Raw genomic sequence first — 12,868 nt, forward strand, 5'->3', positions numbered from 1 at the left:
ACCACCAATGCAAATGATGCAATCATGCATTCTGCTAGTGTGTCAAAAAGCAAGCAATTGTCTTATGTTGACTCTCTACACACCAAACATAAAAGAGATCTACTCATCCATTCATCAATGTTCAAGCTCTCCCTAGAATTCAAAAGAGAGCTGCCTTGTAACTTTGGATTTGGAGTTGTCATTGAATTACCATCTCTTTCAAGATTATACTGCATGATTAGTCTCTAAGTGATTTGTAGGATCTACAAATGTGCATGTAGGGGAAACTTCAAGAGGCTCCATGTTTGATGAGGATGGCAACAATCTAATATTTGAGTATGGGCTAACTAGCATGGAGTAGCCCAAAGAATGGCATCAACTATAGAGTAGTTTGACTTGAGAGACTATTGGTGGCTCATGTATTCCAAGATATTTGGGATCTTAGGTTGGTGAAGTATCTCCAAGAGGTGTGTGAATACACATGAACATGATTGCTCAAAAGTTATCAAATTTGTCCAAGTTGCCGCGCAGAGTGAGAAAAATAGATGGTGATTGAGAGAATGGAAATGAAGTGATATCAGAAACCAAGCAATGTTTGAACACCAAGTCTAATTAAGATGCCTAGAAATCCTCACTTGGATGTTGTTAGATGCATATTGAGGTATGTGAAGTCCACTTTACAGTATGGTCTTTTGTATGAGGTAGGTAAGGATATGTAGGTGTTCGAATACATAGAAGATCTACAAGTGGATGAGAAGTGGATTCATGTTTTCCCTTGGTAGTGCAGCAGTTACGTGGAGCAACGAAAAGCAACCTACAATTGCATTATCGAGTACAGAGGCTTAGTACAAAGGTGCTCCTATGGCAACATGTGAGGTGGTATAGCTTCAAAATTTATTGGGTGACATGGATGTGCAGGGAGATGGTCCAGTTGTCATTCACTATGACAACATGAGCAACATACAATTAGCTAGGAACCCAATGTTCCATGCAAGGATAACATACATTGAGGTGCATTACCACTTTGTGAGAGAGGATAATGAAAACTTTTATGGGCTTATAAGAAGCTTTATGTGCAAACATAGTATACATATGCACATTGGCAACTTGGATGCTACAATGGCATGTGGCAGTTACGTACTACAAGTGTACTTCTTTGTTTGAAAATAATTTACATGGGGATTTGATGGACCTTCTAAAGGATGGATTTAGCTAGAATACAAAAGATATTAGAGTATACATATACATGGGGATTTGATGGACCTTCTAATTGATCTTGCTAGAAATGGTGTTATACAGATCCTTTTTGAATGTGGGTGGGATGGATGCATGTGGATGGATTTTGACTATGAATTCACATGTATGAGGATACATCTAGTCCATGAGGAGCTCATTACATGTGAAGTTATAGTAGCCTTATTGCTTGAAAGAAAGACAACTCTTTGAGAACGGTATAAGACAATCAATTGGATGTTGTTGGATGCCATTTGATCTCCTCTTTGAAAAGCCACCTTTGCATTCTATGGTCTCTTACATGCGATGTTCTTCGAGTAAGTCCCATATTAAGTTGTAACCGTGATCGTATGCAATTCACAAGTGCCTAGAGTTATATAGAGATTCACACAAAAATATAGTACAACATAAGCGCTAAGTTCCATCACTGTGTCGTTTACTTAAAACTGTAACGAGCACTAATTCACGCCACCGTAGGGCGCTAATCATGCGAGACTAGCTGTTTCTAATATAGAGAACTCTACAGAGCAAACGGTGACAAATCCGAAACGTCGAATGGGAGCTCCAGCCGGCAGATCACGCCATTAGGATAACGCCAATTGAATGGTACAATTAAAGGGAGAAATGTTAGAAACGCAGAAAAATGATCGTCCAAGCGCAGCCGGCCAGAATTATAAGGTTCTTATATTAGCTTAATGGGAAAATAAAACAATTATAAGCTCGCCGGTGGCGATAATATCGTTGGTGGAGCGCCCATCGTCTCAGTATATATATAGTAAGAGGAGTACTGTCTGCACTCAGTGCAAGGGGCCGGCCGATTTGTTATCGCCAATTAACATCAACGCAACGTTGTAGGCATTCAAGGCAACGATCAGTAGAGGCGATTATAACAATTATGGCTGGTGTCATTGGGAAGAAGATGTCTGCCGCAATACTAGCAACGATGATGATGCTGGCAGCGTTTCTGATATGTATGGGTCTCTGATCAATGTGGACTTGCGATATATATATGCTGTGACTGTGCAGGATTGCTTCGATTAATGTGAGGCGCAGCTAGCCATCTGATTATATAGGGTGTGGCTATGAGTTAAAACAGAATAGCGTGCGTGTGGCTAGCTATGAATGGTTGTTGGTACTGCACTCGCGAGCTGTGATAGGATGGTTTATATATATTGAGGACGGGAAACTGGATCCCGATTTGTTTTGTGTGTGAAATGGGCATACAATCATGATTTGATTTGATGAATATGCTTGTAATGTTTTGCTGCAGTAGTGGGCGTGGAGGACATCGGGGTTGCGGCGACTTCGTGCAACTCTGCGGTGGTGGTGGAGAAGGGCGACACGTGCTTCGAGCTCGCCAGGGAGGGCCACATCTCCGTGAAGAAATTCAAGAAGCTCAACCGTGGCATCGACTGCGACGACCTCCCCATTGGCAAGCAGGTAATCATCATCTCATCTTTTACCAATACTGCAAATTAGCCAAGGTATCGTTTATTTCCTCTGCCTCGTAGTTTTCGTAATTCTCGCGTACACATAACACCTGAACCTCCTCACAACTGTACTTCGCCAGAAGAACAGTTGTTTAAGTATTTTCCAATATCACTAAGTATCCAACTGGAAGCTTTTTTTTGTGTCATTCTATAATTATTAAAAGCTTCTTTACGATTCAGCTTCTCATTTATGTCTTTTTCTGGTTGCGTTTTCAGGTATGCCTTTCCTAAGGTTCAATGTGGCACATGGTATCCTGACACTTACGGTGATAAAATGACAAAGCTTCACGTGGCAACTCCATAGTCTTTCTCCTGCAAGAAATGTTGTATCTATCATTCCGACAAAATTGCATCGATCAACCTAGTTGATGTTGTCAAAGCTTTACTGAAGATTACCCTTTTCGAAGTCCTATCCGTCTGGCATTTGATTCTCAACTTCCTTTTGTCGCACATTTTATTCTCAAATTTCTTTTGTCATACATTTCATGTTTGCACCAAGTGATGTCCTTTCGACATTTCATTCTCAAATCTCTTTTGTCACACATTTCATGTTCGCACCAACTTTTTAGATCTACGTTTCTTTACTTCCTTTATGAAGGGTGAGTGTTGTATAATTGACTCTAATGCATTCCCTAATTCCAACTAAAATGTATTCTTCTAGAACTATCTCTTTTATATGCCCACTCACTATCTCTAAATGATGGAGATAAACATAGTGCTCACACAAATGGTTCCTATAATTACATTTGCATATCATTCCCTCTGTTTGCACATAGTAGCATCATGTGACCAGAGCCAAGCATGTGCATGTCAACCAAATGAATATCTAGCAACAAGGAAAGGGGCATAGCAAAAGATGATGCTATTGCATAAGAAACATGTAGTAACTTAGCATCATTTAAACCATGATCAATCCCACGCATATATCACACATTATTCACCACAAGTGTTGCTTTGATGAGGATATTGAGTAATGCCAGAAATGATGTCACTAAACTTGTTTTCATTCCTTATGTCATGTGTATACTTAAGTGATGCTTCTTTAAAATATTCCCATGACTATTCTGCTACGTTTTTTGCACTTCCCACTCTCTCTCTCTATGTTTCTTATCGATGTTGTAGATGCTAGAAATGTCATCAAGATAAGTTGTCTCCCCCTTTCTCTCAATCTATCTAATTTGGAGAGAGATATGTTTCTATGTATGCATAGAGAGAGAGAGAGAGATACTAAATTATATTATCAGAGAGAGATTAGTGAGAATTTGTGGATGCATGATTTTCTTCTATATACACTTAAAGAAATTGTTAAAGGTGTTGCTAAGCCCCCTCCTCTCTCTTTCTCTGTCTCTCTCTCTACATACATACATACATACATACATACATACATACATACATCATGTACGTATGTAAATGCATCATACATACATGCATGTATATGTATGTACATATTCTAATTTATCTCAAAAGAGATATCAATGCTCATCTTTGTATGCATGGTTGCTTTCTATATGTACTTGGAGATATTGTTAAATGTGTTTCTTGGTTATGAGCACATGGTAATCTCAATCAAAGTTCAAAATCACCCTCAAGCTTAATTTGTAGTTTTTTTCTCTATACAATAATTTAGTAAGCTTAATTTAAATGCAAAAATCAAGAGTATAACTTAAATGGACTAGTGCCTTAATTGTGGATAAGTGGTTGGAGAACATTCTGAGAGGCATGACCAAGCCTAGAGTGCCATAGGAGAGTGTTCTGTGGTAGACTTGTGAGTGAAGTGGAGTTAGCTGAAGCATTTGAAGAAGGTTGTAGTAGTGAATACCCAAGTGTATAAAGCCGACCTTCTTTGGGATAGGTAAGTTTGAGAGAAGGTGAGAGTAGATGTAAGATGTAGTGGTCTTTATAGAAGTGATCTCACTCATACTTAATAGATTTTTCTTGAGATTGGGAACATAATAGAATCCATGTACCTTGATGATGTGATTGGAGGGAAGGTCCACTTGATTTGTGCCATAGCCCTAAGATTGTTGAATGCCATTGTCTCACATGGCAATATGGAGTGGAGTAGAGATCTCTTTGAAGTCGTGATAGATGATTTTTTATGCTGAGAAGTACTTAAAAATAGCCAAAAATTCCGAATTGCAGGGACAAAATAGACTTCGTCGAAGGCAGCGGTGGCAATCAATACAATTTGAAGCGGCAATGCTCGAAAAAGGTTTAAAAGACCCACTGGATGACAATTGATGAACTTTCATAATTTTTTGGTGTGTTAGACAGGACCCTGGGAGATGCTCGACAGTGGAGGACTTCAAGATGGATGCCCATGATTTTTTAGACTGCAATTTGGATACCGGACGCGGAAATGGGAGTGCCAGGGAGGGCAAGGCCAAATGTTAAGCGAAAATGGACTTAAAGGATGCCAAAGGGCATGACCCTTGGGGGCTCCCTTTAGGGAGCCCACAAACAAAAACGAATTTGAGGGGGAAGAGTGCTGATTTTCACACGACCTGCAGGGAGAGGGCGCCATCTTGCCAATGATTGAGGGGGCTATGGGGGCTGTAAGCAACCCCCCAACCGATTGGATACACGATGTGCACTTGATCTTTACTCCAGACCAAGCGTCAAATGGCTGCCTGGTTGTGAAGATCAGATTTCAATCTTTCTCTCTCCTCTCTCTCTCTCCTGCAAGGGGCAGTTCCTATGTGTGAAGAAGAATGAAGCCCGATTGGTGAATGCTCGTCCAACGCCGTACCGGATTGCTTCCAAATTGAAGGTGGGCTGAAGATGGCAGTGTGGAGGCAGACTGTGCAGCAAACAGGGCCTGGTTTACAGACCCGCATGTAATATTTCGGCCCAAAAATATTATAGAACTTGACCCCTGCACGCACACATAAAAGCTATGCAAAGTCATCTCCCACGTCGACTAATGACAGTGGCTAATTAGTGGTTACCCCGCATGTGCGATAAAACTTCCCATCCACGATATGCAATTAAGGCCAGCACACGAAGACCGCAAGCCATGCAAGAACACCCTTCTTGGATAAAGGGAAAATGAATAATGGTGAAAAGTTAGGAAATTTTTTTACTAATTATCCCTTCCCTTAGCCGGCATGGTTGGAGGAGAGGGAGTGGGAGAGCGATGCGTAGAGGTGGAGTGCATGGGGAGAAGAGAGAAGCATGAGGGCTCCATGTGTGTGGAGTCTCTCCCCCCCCCCCCTTAGCGCTATAAAATCACCTTTTAGCATGGGCAGAGAGGGGAAGAAGGCAAGAGAAGGAGAGGCCGCCATGCTGCTTGGGAACACCGCCACCGTGAGGATGCCGCCAACTGCCGCCGATTGCAGCGCTACTGCTGTTGCGATATCGAGCTCCACTCGTGATATGCCAAGGTGAGCTTTGTGCATTTATGTCACCGACATGTCAGTTGCAGATGCGGTTGGTACACCGCCCATGAATAATAGCTAGATGACATCTATCCTTATCTACTCTAGTTCGTGGCTCAGTTAGTATGCCACCTTAGTTAGTTGAGTTTGGTTTGAGACCCATATATAGGGTTCTTCTATTTCTTTGTATAAGAGTTCTTTTGGCTTACACAACTAAGAAGAGGAAAACTGTTTTCAGCCTCCACCTCTATGTGTATTCCCCCATTGTGCAAGCAAGAAAGCTACAAGTGAGACTCCTTCCTTCTCTCCCACAATCTTGACAACTCCCGCCTCTCCTCTACCATCACCATCATCATTATCACCTCTCTCCCCATCATCGACATCTTCTATAAGCCTTGTTCACCCTCACCACTGCGGGTCTAGCCAAAAATCACATTCTACAAGGGCCATGTCCCGCACAGAATTGAAAGTCCAAGATAGGAAGGAAGTCGATACGCGGAAGAGTCAAAGAAGAGTTGTTGGACCATTATTCTATGGTTCCCAAGAAGACGCAAGGCGCACCCACAGGAGGTTCTTCCCCGAGCATACGTGTGGACATCCCCACGAGTCCTCAAGCCCAGGTTCCACAAGTTTAATTCCACATAAAGAGATTACTTGTCCATCTTACGAGCATAGTTGCATGTTGCTTTTTTTTTGTGCATTTCCAAAGTGACAAGCCTAAACGCATATTGCGTAGGGATAAAAGATGAAATTGTTAAGTGCATTTTCGATTGGCCGTGGAAAGATAAGCATATATTGCAATAACTTCCTTGTTGTGATTCGCATAATGAGAAATTGTTAACATATGTTAGTTGTTGTCCACAAATTTGCATAGAATGGAAATGGAACCATGTACTTGCAAGTTGCATGTGAAAATGCTTGGGAATGGACTAAGTCAACACTAGTCCTATAATATTAGTCTTGCATGAACTTTATTAACGATGCTGTATCTAGAAAAGGGATGCACGTTACATATTCGTCATGCGTTTATTTCATTTCATCGAAGTTGCATTTAGAACAAGGTTGCATGGCTTATCAAAGGATGAAATTCAATTGCATTGAATGAAAGGTTGTAGGCATAATTCCTTTATGTAAATCTTTGTAGGTTTTATGCAAGTTATCCTCAAATTTGTCATTCGTCATGACTTTAGCAAGAAAAGAAAGGGTTATTTGCAAACCATATAGTTGCATTGAAGGAAAAGTCTACGTTTTGCATTCTTACATAGAACGTTGCATCCTGAATCTAATTATTTACACCCTTAGAACAATTTAGCATCTCTAAGAAGAGATCGTTTCTTGTCATAAGACAAGTAGACCGGTTTTCGCTGCATCACTTGTAAGGGTGTAACCCTCAAGGGATTCGTATAAGCATAGCTAGATAGCACAACAACACGTCAAGTGCTAGCTAGGGTTTAGCATATTAGAAATTCTGCCTAGTATCGCATATGGTTGCTAATTTGAGACCCTCAAACCCAAAGGTCCTACCCACATTCACGGTATGTTTGGGTTAATTGGATGCCCATACACTAATGATCTAGGGTCTCTACCCCAAGGATCAATCGACCTAATGCTAAAACTCAGATTGAGTTTGGAAACCCTAGGACCATTGTCGGCCTAGTACAATTAAGGTTGGGTTAGGTAAGAAGACATCCCAAACCCTACACCTTGACTAAAAAATTTCCTTGAATAATAAACACCATTGATGGGTGAAATAATCCCATGAGTTAGGTGCGACACTTGAGCAAAAAGTTGCAACATCGCATGGCTTTGTGGTTTAATCACAAGATAGATTTGCTACTCCTTGGAATAAGGTTGGCAGGTTCTAGCGCAAGTCTAACTTTCAAGAGGATGAGTAGACATCCTGCTACATCCCCCTTCTTGGGATGATTTGCCAAGTTAAGGGAAGTTATGTATTGCTTTGTAAGCAAAGGATCAATCAAGTTAGAGCGACATGGTCGCCAGGATTTACTGTATTAACTTAAGAAACTTAAGGTGTTGGTTAATTTGGGTTGATAGGGTATGACCCTAACCCAAGGACAAAAGGATAAACAAAAAAACCCTTGGGGATCTTGCCAAGTCGCAATTGGTCTCGGATCGAATGTTCGATACATTCAGAGAGAAGAATTCACTCCTTAGCAGTTGGCCAAATAAACGACCACTGGATTGATTTTGTTTGTAACAGTTTAGGAGCACTATTTGCATTATTTTCTCAAGGAACTAAAGATGGAAAGATAATTAATGCTTCAGGTTGAAGGCCTGAAGAGAGAGGCAGCATCACTTACCACCGACTGTCTGCTTAACCCTAACCAAAGGGGTTATTAGTCGTGCCACGAATGTGGACCAAACTTGCCGCGAGAGGTCTCTTTGTTGGCCACTACTTGGAGCACGAGGACGCTTGGGTGCCAGGGGGGACATTTGTTATAAATCCCTTGCCTTCCGTGCCCTGCACAAAAGGCCGACGTGACTCGGGATTGGATCTCGAGGCCCGCATACTAGTCTACGGGCAGAATCTTGGATTAGTACTCCCTGTGGATTGCTGGATTTCCTTCGAGAAGATTATGGATTGCGTTTGGGCGGATTATGGATTAGCCTACGGGTTGGATTACTATGATGTATTCCAAAGATAGATAAGAGCAATGGTTGAAAAGGAACTTGTTTGACATTGTTTTTTTTATGTCAAGTGCTAAGATTACGTGAAGGAACCGGTGACTAATTGGCTAATTAAGGAAGCTATTTTATGCGTGCCCAACTAAATGTGGTAGGTAATTAGACAACTAAAGCAACCCCAAGGAAAGTGCAGTGGATGTAGCCATGGGTCCGTCCTGCGGATGGGTGGTCCCGGTTGGCCGGGAAATTTTCTCAAACGAAATGGATAGTAGGGAACTTTGCTTGAAGGAAATGAGCAACAAGGAATGTTGACCTAGAAATCCAAAATACTAGAGTCCCAATTTGTGCTATTTTAGGGGAACTGAATGGGACTATGGCTTATGGATAGAGAGGTCGAGCTCTGCATCCCTCTCATTTCCCATTCTCCTTGAACCAAGTGCAATATGAATCCGCTTCCGTCCTGACGTTTCTGCGTAAAGTAGTTCACTTGGGATTCGAGGCTAGCTACCGTTCTAGGAATTTGACCACTAGGAGAACCCTGATTCAGGTCGGTCCTAAGTGGGAACAGCCGGAATGCTTCTGCTTCGTGGCAGACTCGAGAAGACCTAGATCCCAAACCCAGTGACATTTTGTGGGAGTGCCGGGTGGCGCTTTCTGGACTCTCTTACTGATGGGCTGCTAAGACGTGTCCTGGGAGCGAACAGGTGGACACGTTAGAGTTGGTGCCAGAGCGAACCAAAAAAGGATCTCTCTTATAAGAAAACTTAATAAGGTAAGGTAAAGCAAATGTCGTTGTAAAGAACATTTCCTTACTTATCGATGCTGTCTTGTAGAATCATGAAGCATGGAACAGATTCTTGGTGTTCCAGGTCATGTTTATGACCGCAATGCATACCTCGGATTATCGATGGAGGATCGATATGATGAATATCCTAGACTGTATCTACAATCCATCGCCATTGTACATGGAATGGATATGAATGGGTGTTTCAGGAATCTATTACATAGCTACCCACCGACTTGCATACCTTCGGATCAACTTGAAGAGAATCAAGTGGATGGAGGACTTAAAGACCGTGAAGTTGTTCATCTTTGTTGAGGCTCACACAAACGCAACCCTACATATCGGCGGTTGAAAGGTTAAGAAAAACAAGTATGTGTATGAGGAAGCGACTCTACTAATCCCTGCTGATAGAATTAAGGTCTTGGGACGTCAGGAGAAGAACAGGTACCAAAGGAAAGGATACCCTAATCTTCCAATGACCTATCGATTCCTGAAGATCCATGACCCCAATCCATACTATTACTCAAATCCAGTAGCTAAATGCAACACAACCTTATTCTTCCGAATTAATGTATCATCTTGTTCCATATTCCCAAGAATAATTGTACTCCGAAAGGGCTATGCCCATATGAATGAAACTAAGAATTTTTCTTATCAATGATTGTCTTAACTGTGAATATTGATAAAGAAGTAAAGTGATTTGGTCACTTGGCCAAAATCTGAAGTGGACATGTAATGTAATGTGGAATTCTTACTGGGAGGAAAGTCGACTTTGGTCAAATTCAGGGTCATGAACCTAGGTATTCATGAGTGTTTGCTCGGAATGGATTGGCTTAAACCCAATGATGCCCACATTCATTGTGGAAAGAGTCAAGTTTCCTTTCAAAACTCTGAGAGGGAATTGGTCACAACTCAAGGAGAGGCTCGAATGCCAAAAATTCAAATGGCCAAAGCATCTCGGATACTAAAGGGAGTTAGAAAGGGACTACCTATCTATTTGATTAAGCTTAGTAAGCTAGATCAGAATCAGGAGTCTAGTGAAGAACCTTCATGGCTAAAGAAGTACATAGATGTATTTCCTGAAGGGCTGATAGAACTTCCGCCTCAAAGGGAAGTTGATCACGAAATGAAGCTAGTGCCAAGAGCTATGCCAATTACAAAGAGGCCATATAGAATGTCCTTCTCGGAAGCAATTGAGTTGAAGGAGCAACTCAAGCTACATCTGTCCCAGCAGTTCGCCATGGGGAGCTCCAATACTGTTCCAGAAGAAGAAAGATGGAATGCTTCGGCTATGTATTGATTACAGAGGTTTGAAGCAATCAACCATTAAGAACAAGCACCCTATTCCAAGAATAGATGAACTTCTTGACCATCTTCAAGGTGCAATGATCTTCTCTAAGATTGATCTCAGGTCTCGATACTATGAGATAAGGATCAAGGAAGAAGATATCTCAAAGATGGCACTCAGTACAAGATATGGACACTTTGAGTTCCTAGTCATGTCGTTCGGGCTGACAAATGCACCTGCCATGTCATTCGGGCTGACAAATCCGCCTGTCATGTCGTTCGGGTTGACAAATGCACCTGTCACCTTCAACAGGTTAATGCAGGATATCTTTAGGCCATACGTTGATGAATTTTTACTCGTCTTCTTCGAAGATACCTTAGTCTACTCCAAACAGGAAGAAGATCATGAACCCCAGCTTAGCATTGTCCTTGGGACAATAAGAGCACATAAGCTTTATGCCAAGAAGAAAAAGTATGCATTCTTTAAGCGATAGAATGAGTATCTGGGATACATTGTTTCAGTAGAAGGAATCTCAGTACACCCGGCCAAAGTCAAAGATGTTCTGGAATGGCCAACACCAACAACTATTAAAGAAATACGTAGTTTTCTTGGTTTGACAGGATGGTACAGGGACTTTATCAAAAACTATGCTTTGATTGCAGCACCTCTGACAAATCTACTGAATAAGCAAACATCGATTGTATGGTCAACTACTAAACAATCTAGCTTTGATAGACTAAAGCTTGGTATCACCACCTATCCTAAAACTTTTGGACCTTAGCAGAGAGTTTGAAGTAGTAACTGATGCTAGCACACTTGCCTTAGGAGAATGCAAGAAGCTAAGTCCAAGGTATTGTGGACCCTACAAGATTCTCAAGTGCTTAGGGCCTAACGCTTATATACTTCAACTCCTTGAGAACCTAGAGGTTCATAGTGTATTTCATATCATCCTATTGAAGAAGTATGTATCTAATCCTAGTCATAGACTTTATGATCAACAAGTTGTAATGCCTAGCCAAGGAGCCCTTGAGCTACAGCCTGACAGGATATTAGATGTTAGGGAGAGACAATTGAGATCCAGAACTTTGAAAGAATGTCTCATCTAGTGGAAAGATTAGCCCGAGGAGGATGCCACTTGGATGGATGAAAGCACTCTCAACCAACAATAACCCCAGTTCTTCTCTAGATGAGGACATATCGATTCTTCTAAGGGGGAAAGAATGTAATATTTCCGCCCAAAAATATTATAGAACTTGACCCCCGCATGCCTGCATAAAAGCTGTGCAAAGTCATCTCCCGTGTCAACTAATGATGGTGGCTAAGTGGTTACCCTGCGCGTGCGATAAAAATCCCCATCTACGATGTGCAAATAAGGCCAGGGCACGAAGACCGCAAGCCGCGCAAGAACACCCTTCTTGGATAAAGGAAAAATGGATAATGGTGAAAAGCTAGGCTTTTTTTTTTTACTAATTACCCCTTCTCCTAGGCCGATGCATTGGCTGGAGGAGAGGGAGTGGGAGAAGGATGCGTAGAGGTGGAGTGCATGGGGAGAAGAGAGAAGAATGAGGGCTCTACGTGTGTGGAGTCTCTCCCCTCCCCCTTAGCACTATAAAATCACCCTTAAGCGTGGGCAAAGGGGGGGGAAGAAGGCAAGACAAGAAGAGGCCGTCGTGCTGCCTGGGAACATCGCTGCTGTGAGGACGCCGCCACCATACGCCGTCGATTGTAGTGATGCTGCCACCTCTCCTCTACCATCACCATCGTCATTATCACCTCTCTCTCCGTCATCGGCATCTTCTCCCACTAAAAGACCCCTTCTCTCTCCACGTAGCTTCTGCCCAGAAGCATAGAAGCTTCTTAGAAGCTTCTAGGCAGAAGGCTTCTATAAGCCTTGTTCACCCTCACCACTACGGGTCTAGCCAAAAATCACATTCTACAAGGGCCATGTCCCGCACAGAATTGAAAGTCCAAGATAGGAAGGAAGTCGATACGCGGAAGAGTCAAAGAAGAGTTGCTGGACCAAAATTGTATGGTTCCCAAGAAGATGCAAGGCGCACCCGTGGGAGGTTCT

The 12,868-nt window shown here is 42.2% G+C and overlaps 1 protein-coding gene across 2 annotated transcripts; it reads left to right on the plus strand.

The window, feature by feature from the left end:
• Positions 1–2,023: 2,023 nt before the first annotated feature.
• Positions 2,024–3,260, plus strand: LOC148009872 (secreted LysM effector Blys4-like). 2 transcript variants are annotated; one of them, XM_087673411.1, is made up of 3 exons: positions 2,024–2,183; positions 2,483–2,652; positions 2,919–3,260. In XM_087673411.1, exons 1-3 carry the CDS (start codon positions 2,108–2,110, stop codon positions 2,931–2,933), a joined length of 261 nt encoding a protein of 86 aa, XP_087529537.1. In that variant the 5' UTR covers positions 2,024–2,107; the 3' UTR covers positions 2,934–3,260. The 2 variants fall into 2 exon arrangements, with proteins under 2 accessions (XP_087529537.1, XP_087529538.1); XM_087673412.1 differs by having other exon boundaries at positions 2,486–2,652.
• Positions 3,261–12,868: the final 9,608 nt, after the last annotated feature.

The sequence above is a fragment of the Lygodium microphyllum genome, chromosome 30, assembly GCF_053477565.2.
Source record: "Lygodium microphyllum isolate KBCC chromosome 30, Lygodium_microphyllum_v1.1.10, whole genome shotgun sequence".
Taxonomy (NCBI): domain Eukaryota; kingdom Viridiplantae; phylum Streptophyta; class Polypodiopsida; order Schizaeales; family Lygodiaceae; genus Lygodium; species Lygodium microphyllum.